General features: G+C 37.0%; 1 protein-coding gene across 2 annotated transcripts; it reads right to left on the reverse strand.

The window, feature by feature from the left end:
• Positions 1-1,350: 1,350 nt before the first annotated feature.
• On the reverse strand, positions 1,351-24,998 carry bnip2 (BCL2 interacting protein 2). Of its 2 annotated transcripts, XM_056264941.1 has the most exons (11): positions 24,129-24,998; positions 17,605-17,700; positions 15,843-15,916; positions 14,334-14,519; positions 7,560-7,742; positions 7,026-7,128; positions 5,871-6,002; positions 4,382-4,468; positions 4,175-4,273; positions 3,865-3,900; positions 1,351-1,435 (listed from the first exon to the last, which is right to left on the reverse strand). In XM_056264941.1, the coding sequence occupies exons 1-11, from the start codon at positions 24,476-24,478 to the stop codon at positions 1,378-1,380; spliced, it is 1,404 nt and encodes a 467-aa protein (XP_056120916.1). In that variant the 5' UTR covers positions 24,479-24,998; the 3' UTR covers positions 1,351-1,377. The 2 variants fall into 2 exon arrangements, with proteins under 2 accessions (XP_056120916.1, XP_056120917.1); XM_056264942.1 differs by lacking the exon at positions 3,865-3,900 and having other exon boundaries at positions 24,129-24,997.
• Positions 24,999-25,336: the final 338 nt, after the last annotated feature.

Consider the following 25,336-nt stretch of genomic DNA (forward strand, 5'->3'; position numbering starts at 1 on the left):
CATATATTATTTACATTTTTTTTACAACTTTTTAAATCTATAATTGGTGTGTTTTATATATATATATAAAACACCATTTACAGATCTAAAAAATTTGTAAAAAAAAAAAAAAGTAAACATATATATATATACATGCTTTTATGGATAGAATGACACAAATTTAGACAATTTTATATAATATTTAATACATTAGTGGTAGTAGTGTAAAGTAGTGTAGTGGTGGTAGTAAAAAATGTAAACATCTCTGGGTTGAATCTTTGACATTATAAAGTCAGTACTGTGGAATATGAAGGATTTCATTTTTTGTTCTAAAGGAGCTCATAATAGCAGTACAGTAAAAAAAAAACCCATTTCATCATGTGCTGTTCTCTGTAAAGGAAATGCTAACACAATATTGAATAACTATTGCAGTGTTGTATATTCACGATGACAATGTGATTTTTGTGTGGAAGTTTACTTGCAAAAAAACGTAACATACAAGAACCCCACCCTCCCAAACCATTAATGAAGGTGAATTGGAAAAATGTTACTGGTTCAATACATTTTTGATTGATTCCATACTGTCCCTTTTCCACATTTCTCCACATCCTCAAATCAAACAAGACAAAGCAGTAAACAATATGTGGTATAACTATGAGATGTTCAGTGACCAGATGACAAACAATGCCAGATTGTGGCCCTAAAAAAACATTTCAGTCATAAAAATATATTAATCTTTCTCCTTTATCACCTTTTGATATAAATATAGACATTTAAATGTAATGAAGACATGCATCGACTAGTTCGAAAACAGAGTGCCTTAACTAAGGGCAAGATATAGGAACTAGAACATGTTGACAGTATCTACTTATTGAAATGATACATAAAAGGTTACTAAAATGTTTAACACACAGAAACCAGATATCATCTTACAGGTGTTTGGCACACAAATGCAACAGAGAGAAAAAAGATCACAAAGTAACAGGCAGTCAAAGCTTTAAAGGGATAGTTCACTCAAAAATTAAAAACAATCGGACATAATTTATTCACCCTCATGTCGTTCCAAACCCATATGACTCTTGTGTGGAATACAAAAGGAGATATTTAGCAGAATGTACAAGTTGCTCTATTCCATTCAATGAAAGTGAACGGGGACCCCGGCTATCGAAAAGAGCAGTTTGGACATTCTGCTAAATATCTACTTTTGTGTTCCAGAGGGGGGGAACTGTAATGTGGGTTTGGAATGCCATGAGGGTGAGTAAATGAGAACAATTTGAATTTTGGGTTGAAATATTCCTTTAAAAGGCACTTTTCTGACATCAAGATCTTGCGTTCTCCAGTTAAAAGAAAGCCAATATATTCTTTTATTCATCCAGCTTCTTCAACTCTTCTTCTAACTCACTCGGTCACTGCAGCAGTTGCTATCTCCACTTTTCCATGCATGTCCTTGTCAATACTAAAAAGAAAAAGAAGGAAAACAAGTGATGATAACAGTATAAGGGGAAAAACCATACCAACACTTCAATAGAAGTACCACATAATTCAATAGAGACAACAAAAAGATGGTCTCATGACTTTACAATCAAAGGTTTAGTTTGATCACAAAGACAACTTTTCGATTGAAGTTAAAAACATTGTTATACAAGCAAAAACAAGCATTTAAATCAATTCATGTGCAACTTAAGTCAGTTGATTCTGCACTGTTCATTCATTGTACAAACTGGCTAAAAAAAAAAATTATGAAATTTATGAAGCTTGTAATTTACTTGGTGTGGGTGGTTTTCAAGGTGTTGCCTATGGAAAACAATGTATGTGTACTCCGACTCTTAACTCTCCGTCTTGTCCCTACTTTGAGTTTTACACAATGCATTCTGCGACGTGTACAGTGGGACATGCAGTGAGCAGTGAGAATGTCCATCAGCCAGGCATGCATGTAAACCACCCGTGATTTAACTGTTCAAATCCTTCACCATAAACTATGATTTACTAGTATGGTCACACATACCATACTAACAGTGGCAGAACTGAGAGGACAGAACGTCAGAATCGAAATCTGTGAGACGTTCATTGCAAACACAAGCAAGTTAGTGCATTTGGCCAAAGACCTGAATGGAATTAATAACAGTAATTGGATGACTCAGATTTGGAATATCACTAGCGTCTAATGTTCCATCTACACAACACTTCGGTCCCCCACCCCACTTTATTATTAGTGTTATTTATATATGGCCACTTTATTAGGTACACCTTGCTAGTTCTGGGTTGAACCCCATTTGAAAAAATCTGAGGTTTTGGTCCATATTGACATGAAATCATCATGTAGTTGCTGCAGATTTGCCGGCTGCACATCCATGATCCGAATCTCCTGTTCCTCCACATCCCTAAAGTGCTCTTTTGGATCGAGATCTGGGGACTGTGGAGGCAGTTTCAGTATAATTAACTTATTGTCAAACCATTTTTAGATGATTTGAGCTTTGTGACATGACGTGTTATCCTGCTGGAAGTATCCATCAGAAGATGAAACACTGTGGTCATAAAGGGATGGACATGGTCAGCAACAATACTCAGGTAGACTGTGGTGTTTAAATGATGCTCAGTTGGTACTAAAGGGCACAAAGTGTGCCAAGAAAATATCCAACACACCATTACACCACCAGCAGCCTGAGCCGTTGATACCAGGCAGGATGGATCCATGCTTTCATGTTGTTTACGCCAAATTATGATCCTACTATCCGAATGTCGCAGCAGAAATCGAGACTCATCAGACCAGGCACGTTTTCCCAAACTTCTATTGTCCAGTTTTGGTGAGCCCATGCAAATTGTAGCCTCAGTTTCCTATTCTTATCTGACAGGACTGTCACCGGTGTGTTCTGCTTCAAGGTTCGACATGTTGTGAGTTCAGAGATGCTCTTCTGCAGACCCCGGTTATAACCAGTGGTTATTTGAGTTACTGTTGTCTTTCTATTAGCTGAACCAGTCTAGCTATTCTCCTCTGACATCAACAAGGCATTTTCACCCACAGAACTGACGCTCACTGGATATTTTCTCAGACCAATCTCTGTAAACCCTAGAGATGGCTGTGTGTGAAAATCCCAGTAGATTAGCAGTTTCTGAAATACTCAGACCAGCCCGTCTGGCACCAGCCCGTCTGGCACCAACCAGTTCAACCACATTTAAAGTTACGCAAATCATCTTTCTTCCTCATTCTGATGCTCAGTTTGATCTTCAGCAGATCGTCTTGTCTACATGCCTAAATACATAGATATCTAATTAGCCAATCACATGGCAACAACTCAGTGTTGACAAGCAGTTGAATAGGTGTACCTAATAAAGTGGCCGGTGAGTGTATAGTATATGCATACAAAAATAAGTTGTTTTTAGTATAAAACTAAATGAGTCTACCAAAATGAACTAAAGAAAAAAATTATTCTAATAAATAAACCTTATAAAGATATCAACTGCCTTAGTTGTGTGGTTTTTTTTTTATGTTGATAACCGCAAGGGATCTGAAACTGTAACAACGATAGGACAAAAACTACAGGAAATATAGCTTGCCTCACTGGATTTTATAATGAAAGGTCAATGCTGTAATTTCAGAGCAAGTCAAAACCTTTTGCTTAGGAAATGTGACAAATCGTGCTCAATGTAAAATCAAAAAGTGCAAAACAGCTGCATTACAATCAACATAATTATAGTTAGATGGCACACAGAATAAAAATGAATGACAATCAAGGATGAAAAGAAGCTCAAAAAGCAAATTTTGGGCCAATGACCAAGTATAGGTGGACACTTAATAAAGCCAAACGCTTAATTGTTAGTTTCGTGCAAATTCAGATGAAGTCTACAGAGATCTGGCAGGGATCTCTGGAATGAAAATAAAGATACCTTTTACGTTTTTTCCTATTTTTTTCTTCGTCAAACCTTAGAGGAAAGGCAGGGAGAAGGGGTTAGGGCATAGACAGTTTCTGAAGATACCACAGCCAACAGCAGCTAGTACTTAGCAGCAGATCAGACTTTCAATAAAATAATTACAAAGCCGGAATACTGCTGAGAGAAGAAAACAGTATGGAAGGTAATTTAGGTATTTAGCATTGTTCAGTGAAATGCATGTACTGTACAAAACAGATTTTTCCTATAAAAAAACAGGAAGTAGTGCTCTTAACAGGCAGGAGGAGCATACTAGAGGGATACTTACTCTTTAATACAGTCTGGGATGGAAACATACTCCATCGGGACAAGCTCAGCCAGGTCTGTCAGGCTGAACACATACTTGATTTTCTGGCTAAATTTTGAGCTGTAATTGGAAGTTTTGCATTGAATAAAGCAGCGTTGAGATATCAGGTCATTGCAGAAAATTAATTCATATCCAAACATATCTGAAGATAACTAGAAAAGGACTGACCTTATAAAAGGTTTCGTGAGGGCCAAGAGGGTGCGAATAAACCAGGACGGGTGCACGATTATCAAAGACTTCAAATTCTTCCTTAACCTTTAACAGAACAATGTTGTGTGAACATAACATTTTTATTTTGTTTTCAGGGTTCAGAGATTGTATATTATTAAAAGTTTGAGAAAATGTTCACATATATATATATGAATACATACATATACAGTGCTGGAGTTATTTTGCTCCCTTGGTAAATGTGATCAAAGAGGGCTATAAAACATAAATCTGCATTGTTAATCCTTTTGATATTTTATTTTAAAAATTTGCTAAAATCTAACCTTTCATTGAAGTAAAATAATTGAAAGTGGGGTGGGGGGGGGGATCACATTATGAAGACTCAGAGCTGTTATATTGGAAAAAGGAGGTTGCACAAAGTATTTAATAAAAGGGGTCAAATAATTCTTCCCAACGCATTTTGGAGAAAAAACATTTATTTCATAATGTGATTTCCCCCCCACTTTCAATTATTTTACTACTAGATTTTTGCAATTTTTTTTAATAAAATATCAAAAGGATTAACATTGCAGATTTACTTTTTACAGCCATTTTTGATCATATTTACCAAGTGGGCAGATAATTCTGACCAGCACTGTATATATATATATATATATATATATATATATATACACACACACACACACACACACACTACTAGTCGAAAGTTTTGGAACGGTACGATTTTTAATGTTTTTAAAAGTTTCTTCTGCTCACCAAGGCTGCATTTATTTGATAAAAAAAAAATAAACAGTAATATTGTGAAATATTATTACAATTTTTGTTTAATTCAGAATATTTACAAATTTCTAAGTTAATATATAGTAAAGTGTCATTTATTCCTGTGATCAAAGCAAACTTTCAGCATCATTACTTCTTAAATTGCATTACATTACATTCTTCAGAAATCATTCTAATATGATGATTTGATGCTCAAGAAACATTTCTCATTATTATCAATGTTGAAAACAGTTACACACATTTTTATTTCAGGATTCTTTGATGTATAGAAAGTTCAAAAGAACAGCATTTATCTGAAATAGAAAGCTTTTGCAACATTTGGTGTCAGTAAGAATTTTTTTTTTTTTTTGGGGGGGAAGAAATAAAATAAACCAATCCCTTTATTCATCAAGGATGAATTAAATTGATCAAAAGTTACAGTAAAGACATTTATAATGTTACAAAAGATTCTATTTCAAATAAATGCTGTTCTTAACATAATATTTTTATATTATTCAAAAAATCATTATTATTGAAATGTTTTTACACATTATTGACATTATTTTACAGCTGAACAGGTTTAAACATCTTTCTGGGTGATCCATGTTTGAAACAAAATGAGAGTGAGGATAAAGACAGAAAGTTCATTTTTGGGTGAACTATCCCTTTAAATGACTCAAATGAAATTAAAGTCTGTTAGTAAATACTGTCAAAGAGCTTCAGTTCTCACCTTCGATCTATTTGCTGATAGCACTTCCTGAGCCAGCCCACACTGGGCATCTTTCGGCGCGAGGTGGCTCCGTTCAGGTATACAATCATATAGTTCTCAGCTACAAGCAGTTCTAGAGTTCCTATGACATACCTGAATGATACACAAAACGTTAGTTGCAAAACTACCTGAGGTTTGATGCATCTGGTGAGGAGTCGGACTTGTCTACAACACTTTCAGTGTGTCTAAGAAACAGTTATTCAAGAGACTAAAGGTGCGGTCACATTAGCGAAATTTCGGCAAATTTTTAAGGACAAAAAAAAAGGTACGTTGTCTATTGTATTAATCAATGGTTTGAAAGTCACTTTTAAACAAAGCAGCTTTCTGTTGGTCAACAAGCCAAATCCACATAACCCACTTGAAAATTTTCTAAATCTGCATGGGTAAACATTTCACCCTCACGCGAACTTCCCAAATGCGTAGAATCCCATTGAAATGACGATTTCTGTAGTGAAAATTCGCCAAACAATGGTAAATGTGACTGCACCTTCAAATACGCCTAGACATGTTAATTAGTTCAAAAGAAAGGCTGGTCATTGGTCTCCAAAACAAAAAAAGAGCCTCAGGTGGCACAAGTATGGAGATAAAATCATGATGCATATTGTTGGGGGAAAAAAGGCAATACTGCGAAAGGAAAAGGCTGTATTTAATTGCAAAAAGTATGAATTTGTGACCATAACCCAAGAATTGCAATATTTTCTTTGCAGATGCATATGAAAATGGCAGGACTTATTAAAAATCATAAGATCCAATCTGATTGGCTGATTTCTACATCCATGTCATATTTATTGCATTTAGTCAATCATATTCTAATCAATGGAAATAACATTGATTGTAGTTGATAAATTATTCATGATTTTATTTTTTTTCAGATGAGATTAACACTGTACTATACAGGTTCTTATCAGTCCAAAGGGGAATAAATCTGTTTACGAAGTGACTGGGTTGCATTTCCGAAGAAAAAATTGTTTTACAGTCCTCTAATTACAATTAATGGCAACACATATTTGCCTTAATTTCATCATTATGTTGCAGAGACTACTGGAGTACTATTTTAAAGGGTTCTTGACAAGAATAAGTCAAATGGAACCACTAGAAACAACATCAAGAACTTACTTGAAAAGATTGTCCATGATGTATCTGTAGTTTGGTTGATTGCTCTCAGGCATAAAGCAAACAGCAAACACGATGATGGCATTCAATCCATCACCATAGTAACCTGTGAAAAAGGGGAACCATGTTTGAAAGCGGCCACTGGCAAACGTTTGAACGCTAGTTTGCACTTTTACAGCTATTAAACAACTTGACCAATCCAATCTATCTAAATCAACAGCACAATGTAGAGTCTGTGTAATTGTTCGTTAAATAACAGAATGCAAAAGAGGCATTTAGAATGAAAGCAACAGCTGGTGGTTTGCAAAAAGGAGGAAGTGGAAAAAGAGGAGTGACAGACGGTAACAGGCACTTCTGGCTGAAAAGGTAATCAGGAAAAGTGAGAATGCAGCTAAATGCCATGAAACTGCTCTGAATGTATTCGGTTTCTCATACTGACAGTTTTGAATTTCATGGAATTCACTTCCTGAATGGTACAAACATGCTTGTATGAATAACGCACAGGACACACTGGCATGGAAATGTGTGGTCACTGACCTCCATGGCTGATAACCCTCTTGTAGGGCTCAATGGCCTTCATGTCCACTCTGTGCTCCTGCTCTCCAAAGCGGAAAACTCTCCAGCGACGTCCCTCCTCCCGTTCCTCTGTGTTGGTGTACTCCTGCACCGACTCCACTCCTTTACGCAGCAGGTCTGTGTTTTTGGGTTTTGGGAGATCATCTGACAAGGGAAATAATGAGGTGTTATCTATTTAATACTTGTATGTGGGCTGTTTTCTTTCAGGGTTCAGTTCAGTGACTGTATGTGTGCATTTATGTGATTGGGAATGATGCTCTACCGACTTACAGTTCAAATAAAAATAAAAAAAACAAGTAAAACTTACCTCTTTTTATCTCTCAATTTTTATCTCTCACTTTTTTTATACCTCGCAATTCAGACTTTATAACTCGCGATTGTGAGTTAAAATCTAATTAAGTCGCCAACAAGCTAATATAAGACTACAGGAATCAACTGTAAGCATAACTTATTTGAGCTTTTCAAATCAGTCACTTCAATTTCGATTGGCACACTGTCTTAGAAGGGAGCTGCCTATGTAGACAGCGAGGCAGCTAGCAAGGGTTCGGAACCGAGCTAATGAGAAAAAGAAGTGCGCTTAAAGGTAGGGTAGGTACATTTTTTATGAACACTTTTTGTTATACTGGTTGAAACTCCTCACATCCTGATAGTAATCAATAATAGAAGTGGTCTAAATATCAAAACATGTACATACACTCACCTAAAGGATTATTAGGAACACCATACTAATACTGTGTTTGACCCCCTTTCGCCTTCAGAACTGCCTTAATTCTACGTGGCATTGATTCAACAAGGTGCTGAAAGCATTCTTTAGAAATGTTGGCGCATATTGATAGGATAGCATCTTGCAGTTGATGGAGATTTGTGGGATGCACATCCAGGGCACGAAGCTCCCGTTCCACCACATCCCAAAGATGCTCTATTGGGTTGAGATCTGGTGACTGTGGGGGCCATTTTAGTACAGTGAACTCATTGTCATGTTCAAGAAACCAATTTGAAATGATTCGAGCTTTGTGACATGGTGCATTATCCTGCTGGAAGTAGCCATCAGAGGATGGGTACATGGTGGCCATAAAAGGATGGACATGGTCAGAAACAATGCTCAGGTAGGCCGTGGCATTTAAATGATGCCCAATTGGCACTAAGGGGCCTAAAGTGTGCCAAGAAAACATCCCCCACACAATTACACCACCACCACCAGCCTGCACAGTGGTAACAAGGCATGATGGATCCATGTTCTCATTCTGTTTACGCCAAATTCTGACTCTACCATCTGAATGTCTCAACAGAAATCGAGACTCATCAGACCAGGCAACATTTCTCCAGTCTTCAACTGTCCAATTTTGGTAAGCTCTTGCAAATTGTAGCCTCTTTTTTCCTATTTGTAGTGGAGATGAGTGGTAGCCGGTGGGGTCTTCTGCTGTTGTAGCCCATCCGCCTCAAGGTTGTGCGTGTTGTGGCTTCACAAATGCTTTGCTGCATAGCTCGGTTGTAACGAGTGGTTATTTCAGTCAAAGTTGCTCTTCTATCAGCTTGAATCAGTCGGCCCATTCTCCTCTGACCTAGCATCAACAAGGCATTTTCGCCCACAGGACTGCTGCATACTGGATGTTTTTCCCTTTTCACACCATTCTTTGTAAACCCTAGAAATGGTTGTGCGTGAAAATCCCAGTAACTGAGCAGATTGTGAAATACTCAGACCGGCCCGCCTGGCACCAACAACCATGCCACGCTCAAAATTGCTTAAATCCCCTTTCTTTCCCATTCTGACATTCAGTTTGGAGTTCAGGAAATTGTCTTAACCAGGACCACAGCCCTAAATGCATTGAAGCAACTGCCATGTGATTGGTTGATTAGATAATTGCATTAATGAGAAATTGAACAGGTGTTCCTAATAATCCTTTAGGTGAGTGTATATCATCTGTGGAAGTCTCAGGACCAAACATTTTTTCGTCCAATCATTGCATTCGGTCTGACCGATGTCCTACCTGCCTGTCAACATATGTATTTCCATACCTCCGCACACCTGCTCACGCAGACATCACAGCGTGTTCAATGAGGCTATGTAGAGTTGTAGACAGATGTCAGTCACCGAGCACCACAAACAACAGCCACCTTTTACAGTTCCCCCTGAACCAAAACAACGAGCTTATGCTGCGTTCACGCCATGTTGTAACCGTAATTACGAGAGGTCAACCCGTGAAGTTCCACTCGGAGCGGTTCACGTCCTTAGTCTTGACATGGAAATGCATACATCCAAGTCTATCAACGCTGAAATGAATCTGCAGCAGTCAGGTGGTACAACTAGAGCTCTGTAAGTTGTTTACGTTCATTATTATCATGTGCTTTGAGACATGAGGTAATTTAATGCCATCTCTCATGCTTCCCTGCTGGTGGAATGATCTGCCCAACTCAACCAGAGCCACGGAGTCAGTAGCCACTTTCAAGAAACAGCTGATGACGCATCTTTTTCGGCAGCACTTAATCTCTTCTATTCTATTTAAAAAAATAAATAAAATTATGGACTGCGTTAGATGAAACTGAGAGGGGTCATAGCACTTGCATATTGTTGTCCTACTGTTAGTTTAACTGCTTCTATTGTTCTCATTTGTAAGTCGCTTTGGATAAAAGCGTCTGCAAAATAAATAAATGTAAAAATAAATGTAAATGGCGCTTTGCAGACTTTGCTGTGTGCGTTCTTGTGTTTCGAAGGAGGCGTGGCTTTGGAGATGCTCTGAAGGTAGGGTGGGATCTAATGCTTTCAAAGCTAGCTTGCTATTGCTAGCCGCTCCGAAGTTGCCTACTTTACATTTAACTGTATTTAATATGCACTAGTAGCAGACTTCAAATCTTAATAGTAATATATACAGTATATACACATGTCAAATTGTACCTGCAGATAATATAATATTAATGAACTAAATGGCTGCTAAAGTGTACCTAAAGAGTACACTTTCATAACAGTGTCTTCAAACACTTAAGTACACTTTGTAATAATTACTAATTAAAAGTTTTACTTTAAAGTACATTTGAAATCATGATGTTGCAATAATCTTTTTTTCCCATTTTTTTTTTTTTTTTACACACTAAACCATGTGTAAATAACCTGATTATAATTTTAACTGTAGTGTGTGAACACTTTATCTAAGTGTCGAAAATTGCATTTAATACAAATTTATTAGAATACATTTGAATTCAATTGTAAATAACATGCAATTAAGTGTCTAAAAACATTACATTCAGTTTGCACTAAAGTATATTCTTTAAAAACTTTACTCATTTTCGAAATAAGTACACTTTTTAAAAGTATGCTAAATGTACTTCTTTTTTCAGGAGGGAAAGCTGCGGTGATTTAACAAAAATGATCAGGACACCAAAATGAGGCTGATTAACAAAATCAGATTTGATGAGATTGGAGGGGAAAACCATGCACAAATCAAAATCCAACCATCAAAATTTTCAAACAAAAACAATGGATAACCTCTGATTTGTAGTGTCATTCCACACCATACTAAAAGGGTGATATCTCATAAAGAAAAATAAATCAATGCTGTAGGACTTGATCGGGGAGTAAACATCCAGTCAGGTAACCTTACCACAAACCGCAGGCCTGCGGCCTGTCGCAAACGAATGAGAAGAAACAATCCTTCCAGGAAAGAGAGAAGAGAGCAGCGGGACAGAAAAACAAAACAAGAACACATAACACTGTTTAACTAAGAGTTATTGCACAAAAGCCAGTCCATGAAAAGATCTCTGTACTGTTAGTAAGGAACATTTCTACAGGATCTACATGAGCTTGAATGGCTGCAAAATGACCAATTAATTAGATTAGTCGCTGTTAGGGATTATGTTAAAGGGGTCATGAACTGGATTATTTTATTATTTTATAATGTTTCCTGGGTTGCCCTTATAATGTTAGTATGATTTTTACATCAAAAATTGTCACAATTTACAACCAAAAGGCAGTTTTCCAAGCCTGATTTAAGCCCTCTGATTTGAACGCTCTGTTTGAAGGGGCGTGTCTGTGTGAGACTTCAGTGTAAACGCCCACTGCTGTGATTGGCTGACATCTTTGCATATGAAATAGCTAGTATTACAAGTGAAACTCTCTCGAAATCTTTTACTACGTTTTTACTATTACAGCTATCGAGATTAACGAATCGTGCAAAGTTAGATGTATTCCCATCACATGAAAGGTTGCAGTGATGAGCATTGAACAGATGACAGACGTTCACGTTGATCGCGTGAATGAAGAGATCTTATCATTGCAACACAATTTCTGCACTCTCACGAATGCTTTCACCAAATAACAATGCAAACACGATGTAAATACAGTAAGAGCTTCGTTGTGCAGTGTAACAACAGCGTCATTGATTACATAACGGGAGTTTTGGCAAGTGTCCAGATAAACTCGCGCTGTGTGATTGACAGCTTGGGCGATTGGAAAGGGAGCGTTCTTTGATCGCTTTCTGTTTGATCACAGATTTAATAAGATTATTAAGAAACGACGTGAAGTTGATCGTTTAGTCACTTGATTTACTGATGCATAAACAGTTTTGAACGATTTTGAGAGATAATCTGTCTGAACTTGAATAATTATACGTCAGAAATCACTGATCACAGATCAGCCATTAGAATAAACATGATTACTTACATGTTTGTGGCATTGCTGGCAGATCCATATCGTAAAAGTCTGTTTGCAAAGCCTGCGCCGAAATTTACCTAATAATTCACAGTGAAATGTACCGAATACAAACAAATAATGCACTGCTGAGATATTCACATTGTTGGGAAAAAACCCCACTATCCTAGCATTAGGATCCTTTGGAAGGTAATGGTATTGATCATGTGACGATCTTTTCTTGTTCTCATGTCACTAAGTTTTGAGTTTTGAAACTTACAGGGTTATTTTTATAGTATAAACAGTGCTTTAAGTGGACCAAAAGAGGTGGCGGTACTCTATTATTATTTATTTATTTTTTGCTGACTCCCCTCCTCCCCTGAGGTAACAACAACTATATTGAAGGGGTTTTATATAAACAGCAGTCAACAGACGACCTTATAAAAAATAATAAATCCTTTTTTTTAGTTTGTGGATTTGCTTTATCTAGAAAGAGCTACTGAACATAAATAAAATGTGCAAATTGGTATTGAAAAAATACCCTTAGAAAGAGGTACAGTAGAAAGAGCTACTGAACATAAATAAAATTTACAAAATGTGGATATGAATCCAACTGGAAAAACGTGTGAAAAGATATATTTTGATTAGTCAAATAGCATTTAGTGAAGCTCTATAGCCATCTAGTGGTTAAAGTGATTTTTATTTTATTTTAAAACTGCATTTTCAAAATAATGGCCAAAAATCTTACATTAAACCATGTAAAATTATCCATGTTATCTCCATGAATGAAAGTTAGAAATCTGGGTCTTTTATAAAGTGAATTTGACATAAAATGCTGTTTTTTTTTTGTAAAAAGCCTATTTAAATAAATATTTATTTATTTATAGAAATTTAAAAGATATCATAAATCCTCCAAAAACTGCACAAATGTTGAGTAAAAACATTAATAAACAGAGTAAAATTACATTTGTAAAAAAAAAAAAAAAAAAAAAAAAAAAAATTTTTATTCTGTTACAAAATTGTAAAAAAAAAAAAAAAAAAAAAAAAAATTTTTTTATTCTGTTACAAAATTAAATGTTATTGTCTGGGGAGCATCACAGTCCCGCCCACAGCCCGAGAGAGCTTCGGTGCCGGAAGTAAATTTCCCATTCATTTCTCCCTTTGACGTTTTGGAAAAACCGTATCTAAAGAGTTTTAGAGCATGTCTGAGGATAATCAGCTACGGCTGAACTCATAAGCATACAACATAATTTCGAGTGAAAAAACGAAGAGAAAATCCAAATAAAATCAAAGGTACAAGAGTGTACATATTTTCATTTCCGAGCGAAGGAACTACAGATCCCCTAAACCACCGCGCCTCACTGAAGTCGACTGAAGCCACAACCGCGAAAGAGCCTTTTGAGCGACTTCCAAATCTGACGACGGCCACGCGAACTTTTTCCTCCAGTGAATTTTATATAGTGAATGTGCAGGAAACTCCTTTTCTGATTCTGATTTAATGAAGCTTATATGTAAAACACATTGAGCATCTGGCTTGCTCATAGGCTGTACTGCGGCAACTGCACATCCAATGGCGCGGGCGCCTCTGACGTGCGACCAATGAGCTAGCCCTACGTCATTACACGATCTTACACGGACCTTCGCGGGGTTTAACCAGACCGAGCAGCTAACACCTATATATATCCATAATAAAGGCCTTTATTATGGATATCTATGGCTAACACTGACAGCGGCAAAAGCAACGCATGCGCTTTTCACTTGTAAAACTCAAGGGTGTATGGGTAATGTAGTCTCTGCTCTCGGTGGGACGAATTAGGAGGCGTGCATTGTGAAGGGAGCTCTGAAAAGCGGCAGCGCAGCCAAAGGATTAAAACAGATGTGCAAATGAGCGTACCGGTACGCTAAAAGCACGTTCTGGGCGCACGGAGAAGTGGCGGTACGCTCAAGAGCTATATTTGGAAGTGGCGGTACTGAGTACCGGTGCGTACCGGCCCACTTAAAGCACTGAGTATAAAGAACTCTTAACTGTCATAAGATGAATGAAAATTTGAATTCTCAGTTCATGACCCCTTATGTTAGACTGTTAACATTTACAGGTTTAACCACCATCATACCTTCCCACTCAAACTCGTTGCTGTTGTCTGAAGGAGTGTCTATATCATCCAGGTCCAGTTCTGTACTCTCATCCAGCTCATCAGACAGGACCGAGCCTTCACTGTGGTCTAGGTTTAGGCTGATGTCCGGAGCCAAAAGTTTCTTTTTAGATTTCTTTGCACTGTTTAGTCCGTAAGACTGTGGAGCTGCAATTTTAGTCAAAAGAACAAAAGCTTTCACAATGTTTCCTGACCATAGTAACAAATGAATAATTGTCTCTACATATTACATACACTCACCGGCCACTTTATTAGGTACACCTGTCCAACTGCTCGTTAACACTTAATTTCTAAGCAGCCAATCACATGGCGGCAACTCAGTGCATTTAGGCATGTAGACATGGTCAAGACAATCTCCTGCAGTTCAAACCGAGCATCAGTATGGGGAAGAAAGTTGATTTGAGTGACTTTGAACGTGGCATGATTGTTGGTGCCAGAAGGGCTGGTCTGAGTATTTCAGAAACTGCTAATCTACTGGGATTTTCACGCACAACCATCTCTAGGGTTTACAGAGAATGGTCCGAAAAAGAAAAAATATCCAGTGAGCGGCAGTTCTGTGGGCGGAAATGCCTTGTTGATGCCAGAGGTCAGAGGAGAATGGCCAGACTGGTTCGAGCTGATAGAAGGGCAACAGTGACTGAAATAACCACTCGTTACAACCGAGGTATGCAGCAAAGCATTTGTGAAGCCACAACACGCACAACCTTGAGGCGGATGGGCTACAACAGCAGAAGACTCCACCGGGTACCACTCATCTCCACTACAAATAGGAAAAAGAGGCTACAATTTGCAAGAGCTCACCAAAATTGAACAGTTGAAGACTGGAAAAATGTTGCCTGGTCTGATGAGTCTCGATTTCTGTTGAGACATTCAGATGTTAGAGTCAGAATTTGGCGTAAACAGAATGAGAACATGGAACCATCATGCCTTGTTACCACTGTGCAGGCTGGTGGTGGTGGTGTAATGGTGTGGGGGATGTTTTCCTGGCACACTTTAGGCCCCTTAGTGCCAATTGGGCATCGTTTAAATGCCACGGCCTACCTGAGCATTGTTTCTGACCATGTCCATCCCTTTATGGCCACCATGTACCCATCCTCTGATGGCTACTTCCACCATGTCACAAAGCTCTAATCATTTCAAATTGGTTTCTTGAACATGACAATGAGTTCACTGTACTAAAATGGCCTCCACAGTCACCAGATCTCAACCCAATAGAGCATCTTTGGGATGTGGTGGAACGGGAGATTCGCATCATGGATGTGCAGCCGACAAATCTGCGGCAACTGTGTGATGCCATCATGTCAATATGGACCAAACTCCCTGAGGAATGCTTCCAGCACCTTGTTGAATCTATGCCACGAAGAATTGAGGCAGTTCTGAAGGCAAAAGGGGGTCCAACCCGTTACTAGCATGGGGTACCTAATAAAGTGGCCGGTGAGTGTATATTGGGAGTATATCATTATGGCTTACCAGGTGCTCCTTCACCAGAAGACCCAGTGAAAAGCTCCTCATCAAGCTGAATATCTTCCTCCTCTGGGAGTGGCCTGGAAAACCAAATTTAAAAAACACAACTCAAATTTATTGTAATATAATTTAGATGATACTCTAGGCTTGGGCAGTATGACTGTGTATATATTAGGGCTGTCCAAATTGACAATGAATTATTTTCTGTTCAACGTGTTAAAAACAAATGGGGCCTCGAGTCAGTTCACTAGTGTAATAGCGTAAGCTTCTGTTGTTGTATGTCACACGCATCACGCACATGACCAGCGTCGGCCAATAGTGAGCCTACGTGTGACGTAGCTCTACGGAATCACACTACGTTAACTGACTAGAGGCCCAAAGAGAAGGAAATGAATAGTTGAAATAAAGTCGTTATTTTTGTTTGTTTTGCGCACAAAAAGTATTCTCGTCGCTTGATAAACTTAAGATTGAGCCACTGTAGTCACTTGGACTATTTTAACAATGTCTTTAATAACTTTTCGAGGCCGGCAAGTTCAATCCCTGAAGAAGCCTATGGACTAGTATGGAGGAGTGATCCAGCTCTCAAGATTTCATCAAAAATATCTTAATTCGTGTTCAGAAGATGAACGAAGGTCTTACGGGGTTGGAACAACATGAGGGTGAGTAAATACTGACAGAATTTTCATTTTTGGGTGAACTAACCCTTTAAGGCTAACATATTCATACTAAGAGCTAAAAAACTTAAATTTTGATTTCAGGGGGCCTTTAAGCAGAAAATAATGGCTAGTTGAATTTTTTTATTTTTGCATTTATATTTGGTCACATTACATACATAAGTTAGCTATTTTACAACTACTTTGAATCTGGCTCATCCTATTAGATTTACAAGGTATAACTGTTTTGAGTCTTTATTTTTGCTGTAATGCCAGACTTATTAATTTGTTATGAATAATCTTAATATTGTAGTTTGCATCCAAATAAAACAAATGATCTTTTTTTCCAGCTATGAATTAAACATCATTAAAAAAAGACATTTATTTAGAGTGCAGTTCAAATAAAAAAAAGGAAATCAATTTAGATGAAGTATCTTTCATTTGTAAATTGTATAATCTGCAATAATTATAATGTTTTTTATTTTTAATAATAATTTTATTTATAATATATGATGAATATAATATATTATAACTACATAATAATAATAGTCTGGTTGTTATGCATTATAATAATTTTTGGGTTGAATTTCCAGCACAAGCTAGATTAATTACCACAAGACTTTTTTTATGCTTAAAAAAAATCGTATGCAAAACTCAAGACTGCATTTAACATTTTTAATAACTATTTGAATATATTTTAAAATGTAATTTATTCCTGTGATGGCAAAGCTGAATTTTCAGCATTTTTACTCCAGGCTTAAATGTCACATGATCCTTAAGAAATCATTCTAATATGCTGATTTTGTGCTCAAAAAACATTTCTTAATATTATTATCAATGTTGAAAACAGTTAATATTTTTATTGTTTTATTTTTATTGCTGCTTAATATTTTTGTGGAAACTAATTTACAGGTTTTCAGGACATTTGTATCAATGTGTAAGTCTTTAGTCTTTATACTGTTGCTGAATAAAAGTAATACTTTCTGTCAAAACTCTTACTGACCCCAAACTTTTGAACGGTAATGTATCTTGAATATATACATGGAAAAAACAAATGCCCACGGCTACCACACACACACACACACACACACACACACACATACATAAAAGCCTACCTGGGGAAATCCTCATCTTGCCACTCCTCCTTTAGCTCAACCCCTTCCATTCTCAGCCGAGCCTCTGTGGTCGCCACTGACTCCTGGTGCTCAAAACTGAAGAGAATGATAAGAAAAAAAATGAATCCATTAGCCAACTGTTTTGACTTTAAAACAACTGTAATTCATATTCTGTTATTCACTCACTAAAAAAACCAATACATTCGAGTTGAAAGAGTCCAGAAGTCAAAATCCGATACTGGCTGATAGTCATTCATCCCAGAGCTCAAACTGATGTAGTTACTGAGGAATGGTTGAAAAGGCTTTGCAACTGCCTAATAAGACCACTGCACATTAAGACGCAGTGTATCGCAGCTTACGGCATACAGAAATCCATATGGGCTTCTTTGGTGCGTTAATCTCAAATCCAAAGGCATGTAAACTCTTGAGGACTTCACACACAACAAATTCTGTTACATACGAGATAAGCTCTTTTACAAATGGAAGTGGGCGAAAGAGTTTCACCTTCTTTGGGGATAGATTTGGGTGGTGACTTTGAAAAAGCCTGAAATTCTTGGACTGTGTTCAAAGTTCAATGTTTTGACGTAAAGAACAAACCCGCTCTAATTTCTTGGAAACAGAGCAGGTTCAGATGCCATTCTTACTAGAACTAAAGTCATTTCACAGCGAGATCACTGGTAGGACGGGACGCTCCTCAAGGGGTTATCTTTTTTTTTTAAATTTAATTAACAAACACTAGATCCAATGTTTGATTAGATTTATGATTTAGACTGTAACAGAAGAGCAAAAACCACAGAAAAACAAATACATTCTCATGAGATGTGTTCAGGCTGAAACTTAAACTAAAAACATTAAAAAAAAAACATTTTTGTTACTTGAAATAAAATAAACATTAATTGAAATAAAATATGCAAAAACGTATTTTATTTCAGCTAGATTTAACTTGATTAAATCATTTTAACTTGATCTAGAAAAAAATAATAATAAAACTAAAATAAATTAATAAAAATAAAATATATAGTCTTTTTTTTTTTAAACACTACAAAATGAAAGAATACTAAACACTGGTTTGGAATAATGTACAGCTTAGCGTGCGAAAAATGCAAAAAAAAGTATGCAGTACGCAATTTCAGTTATCCTAAGACAAGAACGGGTATTGTTCAAAATTCATGTATAACTTTGATGAAAGGTTTTTAACCACTTCAAATGTTGACTACTGTAATTTAAAGCCCTTATTTGGGTGATTTTGCAAAAAAAAAGAAAAGAAAAAAAAGTTAAATAAGCATCTAAATTAAACAGAAAAAAGTAAAAAAAATTATATAAAAACTATAGCAGAATTGGTAACAGGGTTGCAAATAACAGGTGTAGCTAGTTTGGGAGCAAATGTTTGTTTGAAGCAGTGTTATTTTAGTATTATTTATATACCATTATGGCATTTAGCTTTTTTCATATTTTTAGTTTCAATCAAATTTTAGTTTGTTTATGTGCTTTTGTCACTTTCGTTCCAACTTATTTTATTTCAGTTGCCAAGACAATTTTGTTTAAGTTTTTCTAACCTGAAGTTCAGGTTTTCTGTGTAATACTTGCATTTTAGTTTATTTTCATTTATAAGAATGAATATGATGAACTACATTTTTAAAGCATTTATACATCTAGGTTTGATAATAAAAAAAAATCATGTTTGTTTATAATAGCATTAATATTTAACTTTAAATATTAAACATTTATGATTTTTTAACATTTAAATGTTGCGAAAATGTTGTTCATTGGTTAACACAATAGCTAACATAAAATAGCAATTTTAACTTAGAGAACCTAATTATAGTGTCACCATACGTTTTTTAAATGTATAATAGTCAGATTAAACAATGAAGAGGTAAGGATAAACATTAAAAATGTCTGCTTGTGTTGCTTCCAGATCATTTGTCACACAGGAAACAGACACAAGATTGAGTGCATTGCATTGTGGGATATAGTATTCTATATAGTGCACTCATTGCATACTGCATATTTTGGCGAATGCGTACGTATAAATGAACAAGATATTCCATGCATTCAGAAAATATTCGCACTACTCAATATTTAGACCGCATACTGCAAAAACAGCAGTTTACAAGTATACTACTGTGAACATAGTCAAACGTCCTGAGTCATGTTCAATCAAAAACCTAAGATATCTCTTTCCATCAACTCTACCCTGTTATTTGTGTGTGTGTGTGGTCCAGGCAAACCCTAAATTATGGAGACAAAATGTCCCCACAAAGATGGCAATATCCAAAATCCTTGTGGTCCCCCTGAAGAAAACAGCTTATACATCATACTAAGTGATTTTTTTTTAAAGGTTAAAATGCAGAAAGTTTCCAATGTTTAAAACACAATGTATATATGTGTGTGTGTGTGTGTGTGTGTGTGCGTGTTTGTGTGTGTGTTTTGTGAGTCCAGGCTGTTATGTCTTCCGACTTTAATGAATGAGGCACAGCAAAGGAGTCATTCATCCACCAGCTGTTTAGTCATTTGAAAGAGAAGCTGGCGCTCAGATGTGAGGGGGAGACGTGGACACTGGTTAACTGTGGACGGGAGCTAATTGCCATGCCATCCATGTGGTGTCCGTCATACTCCTCCAGGGGGAATGTCTGCTGCTCTTTATGCCACCCTCCCTAGAAGAGATCTGCAACAGTTCACACTGTTGTCATGGGACACAACGCCGCATGCTTTCTCGTGTCACTTTGCAAAAACGAGTACGCCATAAATAGGGAACACACAAAAATATGTTTTTCAAAGGGGTCCAAAACAACTTTGGACTCCACTGACTTTCACTGTATGGACGAAAACATCTTTTCTGTTCATGACATGAGGGCAGTAGCAGCTCCTAACCGTAAATTTAGGTAGAGGAGATTCTAGTTCTTAGCACTAGTTTATGTTTAACATTTTGTAACTTTATATTAGGGATGCACGATATATCGGCCACCGTATCGGTATCGGCCGATATACCCATGTTCACTTTTAATGTTGTTGTTATCGGTCCGACAAGAAAATTTGGCTGATATAATAAAGCCGATAAATAATGGATTATTTCCTTCAGCTGAGACACTTCAGATGCGCACTGTTCGCCATGATGTTTTCGAATTGCTTGAAATATGATTGGAATCACTTCAAAAAAGGAAAATACGGTTCAGAGCAACATGTGCAGTGCAAGTCTGTCATATAGGCTACATAAAATTAGAATGAGAACATTATAATTGTGTGCTTGGGACGTGGATTTTATTGGTGAGACTTTTTTGAAATCAGGCTCTCAAAATTTATATTTGGATTTAGATTTATCGGCCAATATATCGGTTATCGGCTTTCAAATATAAAGAATTATCGGTATCGGCCAAAATGTTCATATTGGTGCATCCCTACTTTATATTCTAATCACTGACACTGAACAACCAAAAAATGAAAATTTGCTGTTCATTTACTCACCATTACTCATCATTTACTCACAACATTATTACCTGTAATCCACAGCCTCTGCAAACGGTCCATAGCGTGTTCACAACAGTCTTTATTACAGGTAATAATGTTGTAAATAATGCTCAGTTTCTTGCACAGACCGATCGTTTTGCTTCATAAGACCTCAATGTATCTTTAGGAGCCACCGGTATTAATTTTGTTTTGCCCTTGTCTGTTTTTTTTTTTTACTCTCAAAGTGACGGCAGCCATTGACTCGCATTATACGAATCACCAATGACAGTTTCAGCTAAAAGTCTTTGTTACTGTTCTACTGAAGAAGAAAAGACACTTACATCTTGGATGGCCTGAGGGGGGGTAAATTACCAGCCAATTGTTTTATTTCTGGGTGAACTAGGCCTATCCCTTTAAATCAAAACTGTCAAGTAGGATCACAGATTAGACTATGATTAATAATTGATAACAGTGGCACACTTGGCACAAAGGACATGATTGAATAGACTGTGTATAGCACACCTAGAGATTGTTAGGAGTAGCTAAATAACCTGCAGGCGTACCTTTTGCAAGTAAGTAACCACTCTTTAAGTGACAATAAGAGCACAGAAAGAAAAGGTCCTCCACGAACAGGGTGCAAAATAAAGTCTGAAACTAAAAAAAAAGAAGAAGTTGTTTTAACCTTGCTTCAGAAAATGCTGATCACTGCATTTCTATAGGGTTTTCAACCCTGTTAACCACAATTCAATTTGGTCTAAATAGTTTCTGCAATGTTCTAACAATAATCAAAAAATTACAAAATAAAATAAAAACTAGTTCAGAATTGGTAACGGGTTTGCAAATAACCGAAAGTAGCTACACAACCTTTTTTTTTCTCAGATTTACGCATTTCAATTAATAGTAAAATTGTTTAGTTATTCAATTAAAATACGTAAGGATTATTCAATCCAATTTGATGCCAAATCTCACAATTTAAGAGAAGATTCAGACATTTGATGCATTTATAAACTAGCTCTAGGGATGCACGATGATGTCGGGACAACATCGGTATCGGCCGATAAAAGCTTAAAATGACCATCATCGGCATCGGCCGATATGAATATTTCTGCCGATGAGTCTTGCCGATAGGGTGGCGTGTTTCCTATGCGCACGTGACGCGAACGAAGCATGAGCGCCAGCAACTTAAACTTCCAACTAGGGGTGTGCGTCGGTGGACGATTAAAATGTCTCCACGATCTGCTTTTGAAGAAAAATCATAGTATCGTGCATTCTATCAGTTCAATTCTGGCGCCTTCATCTCAACATACTGTACAACGCGACGTACATTCACATCACATCACATGTAAACGCAGAGGTAGAGTTACACTCACGGGACACCGCAATTCACAAAAGTTCATTATTTGCATGTGCGTCAAAGTCTTGCTAGGTAAACATGTCATTCACGTGCTGATGCGCTGTTCTAACATCCGCTTTTCTGAGCGCGTTACACCCGACGCTCACAGGAACTAAAGCCGTCACAGCGCCTGCATACTGGACTAATCTTTCGAGACTTATTGCGCTGATACTGTCAAATACACACACGGTTTACATAAACAAAGTTGGTTATGTCTAAAGTGAAAGCAAACAGAGAAAATCTGCTTGTCAAATGCGTGTATATTAGACGCGTCGCGTTACTCGCGTGCAGTTCTTAAAGAGACAGTAATAATATTCTGCCGCTTGTCTTTAAAGAGATACTGCACCCAGAAATAAAAATTCTGTCTATCTAATGTTGTTTCAAACCTGGATTCATTTCTTTCTTGTGCTTAAATATACTATGGAAGTCACTGAAGTACAGCAACTGTTTGGTTAGCCACATTCTTCCAAATAACTTTTATAATTTCAACAGAAGAAAGAAACTTGAGAGAGTAAATGATGACAATTTAAATTTTTGGGAGAACTATCCCGTTAATGTTAATAAAACAACAAAACACAGAGGAAATCACTCACTGCTCTTGACTGAGAACATTAATAGAAGCTTTAATAAGCTTTTTTTGCACTTAAAAAAAAATACAAATATATCGGTATCGGTATCGGCATCGGGCAAAATTAGTTTGAAAATATCGGCATATCGAATATCGGCCAAAATCCTATATCGTGCATCCCTAACTAGCTCATTTTCCTTCCATGTTAATTTCATGTTTATTTTATCAAACTACTTCTCTCAACAAAACCATTGAATTTGTTTTTTGATGACTAAAAAAAGTCATGGGAGACCAAAGTGTCCCGTATTCATCATGGACTGTATCACTGACAGTCTTAAAACAATGGCTGCGTCCAAAATCGCATACTCTCTAGATTAGATACTTATTACGAATAAAGTAAAATTAGCTAAAAAAAAGTATGTTCTATATAGTATGAATGTAATCTGAACGTACTACATTCGCCATGCTGTCATTATCACGTGACCTACGGTGTCAGTTGCTTAGCTTCACTGCCATTCACAAATCCTCTCCCGTTGCCTCATGGGATAGTAAAGTGTCCATCGTATGCGCACTTCAGAATCTCGCCGGAAGAAGTAGGTCATCCGGGTACTTTTTGCCTATCTTTTAAAAAGTACTGTGAATTCAGACATACTACTCGTCACATACTTTTTTTCGCCTACTATTTAGTAGGGAAGTAAGCGATTTCGGACGCAGCCATAGTGTCCTGCCTACCTAGACAGCATTTGTTTCGAGACACAGAGAATGTTAAATTCGTCAAGAAACGTAAATTGTTATAGTCTTTTTTTTCACTTTTGTGATGTGTATCCATATGTAACTTCTCAAACAAGAATAAATTGTAGGATGAGACTTGATTTTGTTCATAGGGAATTGATTGGATGTTTGTGGTTTGCTATTGGTCGATCTCATGTGAGTGACAGGCTGTCCCGCCCTCACGCCAGTAAACACGTCATCATCAGAGAAGAGATGTCATTACAAGAGGGAGGGGATGTTATTTTGATTATGATGGCACAGATAAACCACTTATAATAAGCACTGCTATATTCCATAAAAAAAGAAGGATTGTCAAATATGATTTCACAGGGACTTTAAAAATACCTTCCATTGTGTTCAGCTGGTGAAGAGAGTGTGTGCACAGGAGTTGAAGTCCTCACGCCTTGTTTTTGTCTATTGTCTGGACTCGCTGCTTCCTGCGGTGGATCTCCTGCTCGTATCCCACTGTTTCCATTCGCCAGTGAATTCCCTGTTATGGAGTCCTCAGGTAGTTCTTCCCCAGAATAAACCGATGATGATGATGATAATGATGTTGGGCTACTTATATTTCTGTTTTCTTGCGTCTCAGATGTCCAGTTGGGTGTGTCTGATTCGGGATTACTTTTGTTAGCGTTCATATCACTCGAGTCTCTCTGGTTTGAGACTTCTTCAGTCGCTATTGCATCTGTGGCCATGATCGATCACTTCGGGGGTATGTGATCGATTATTATCGATCAGCAAAACACAAGAAAAACAATCCTTTGCACGGAAAACAAACCTTAATAATAAACCAATCAGGACTTTACATAGTCTAATATAACGTTATCTCTGATTAATATCAATAAATATAATAGATTATGTTTAAAATACGAGCGTTTATGTGGCTATGAAGTACGTTGCAAAACAATCTTGCCCTTTTAAGTAAACTTCCCGATGAGTGTGTGTTTTTAGTGCGCAGTCAGTCCCTTTTCCTCTCCTGCTTCCTTCCTAAAGCGCAACGGCTGTCAGTTTAACGGATATAACGGTGAGAGTGCGTGTCGATCATATCAAAACACATGCACATAACACTTAAAATGGTCGATAACGGTCTAAAGGGCAGATTTAGTAGTTGACAAACTCTGCGGATCCATCTCATCTGTTGCTTTAACCGGCCGTCATTCTTCTTTTGGAAGTGTCGGGTATATTAAGGTGAAGTCTGACTCAACAATAATACCCAAACTTCCGGGCCTCATTCAAAATAAAAGTCTCCCGGTTTCTATACTAAAAGTCACGAGTGAGCTCAGAAATTAACATATTTCTTTCTCTAGAAGGGGAAATGTTTTATTTGGTGTTTATTATATTAATGGGGGGTGTGAGATTAATGTGTTGGCATTTAAAGGTGGCACCCAATTGTTTTTTTTTATTTTGTTTTTTTTAAGCTAGTGTAGTTTACCAAGGAGTCAACACCACAGAGTCGGTGAAGAGTTGGAGATGAAATAGACGTGATGTCCGAAGAAATTCAAGGTAAATATCACTTTTGAACAGAATATTTATTTAGTCACTTTGTCAAATTA

Source organism: Rhinichthys klamathensis, unplaced genomic scaffold, assembly GCF_029890125.1.
Source record: "Rhinichthys klamathensis goyatoka isolate OS25496 unplaced genomic scaffold, OSU_Roscu_1.1 h1tg000228l_1, whole genome shotgun sequence".
NCBI lineage: Eukaryota > Metazoa > Chordata > Actinopteri > Cypriniformes > Leuciscidae > Rhinichthys > Rhinichthys klamathensis.

What these genes read in the sequence shown, in the direction of transcription:
- bnip2 (XM_056264941.1), bottom strand. Translation starts at nt 24,478, where the DNA reads ATGGCCACAGATGCAATAGCGACTGAAGAAGTCTCAAACCAGAGAGAC. An exon ending in CCAGCTGAACACAATGGAAG is followed by an intron (nt 17,701 to 24,128) that starts GTATTTTTAAAG and finishes CATTCTCTTCAG; the next exon opens with TTTTGAGCACCAGGAGTCAG. An exon ending in CAAGATGAGGATTTCCCCAG is followed by an intron (nt 15,917 to 17,604) that starts GTAGGCTTTTAT and finishes TTGGTTTTCCAG; the next exon opens with GCCACTCCCAGAGGAGGAAG.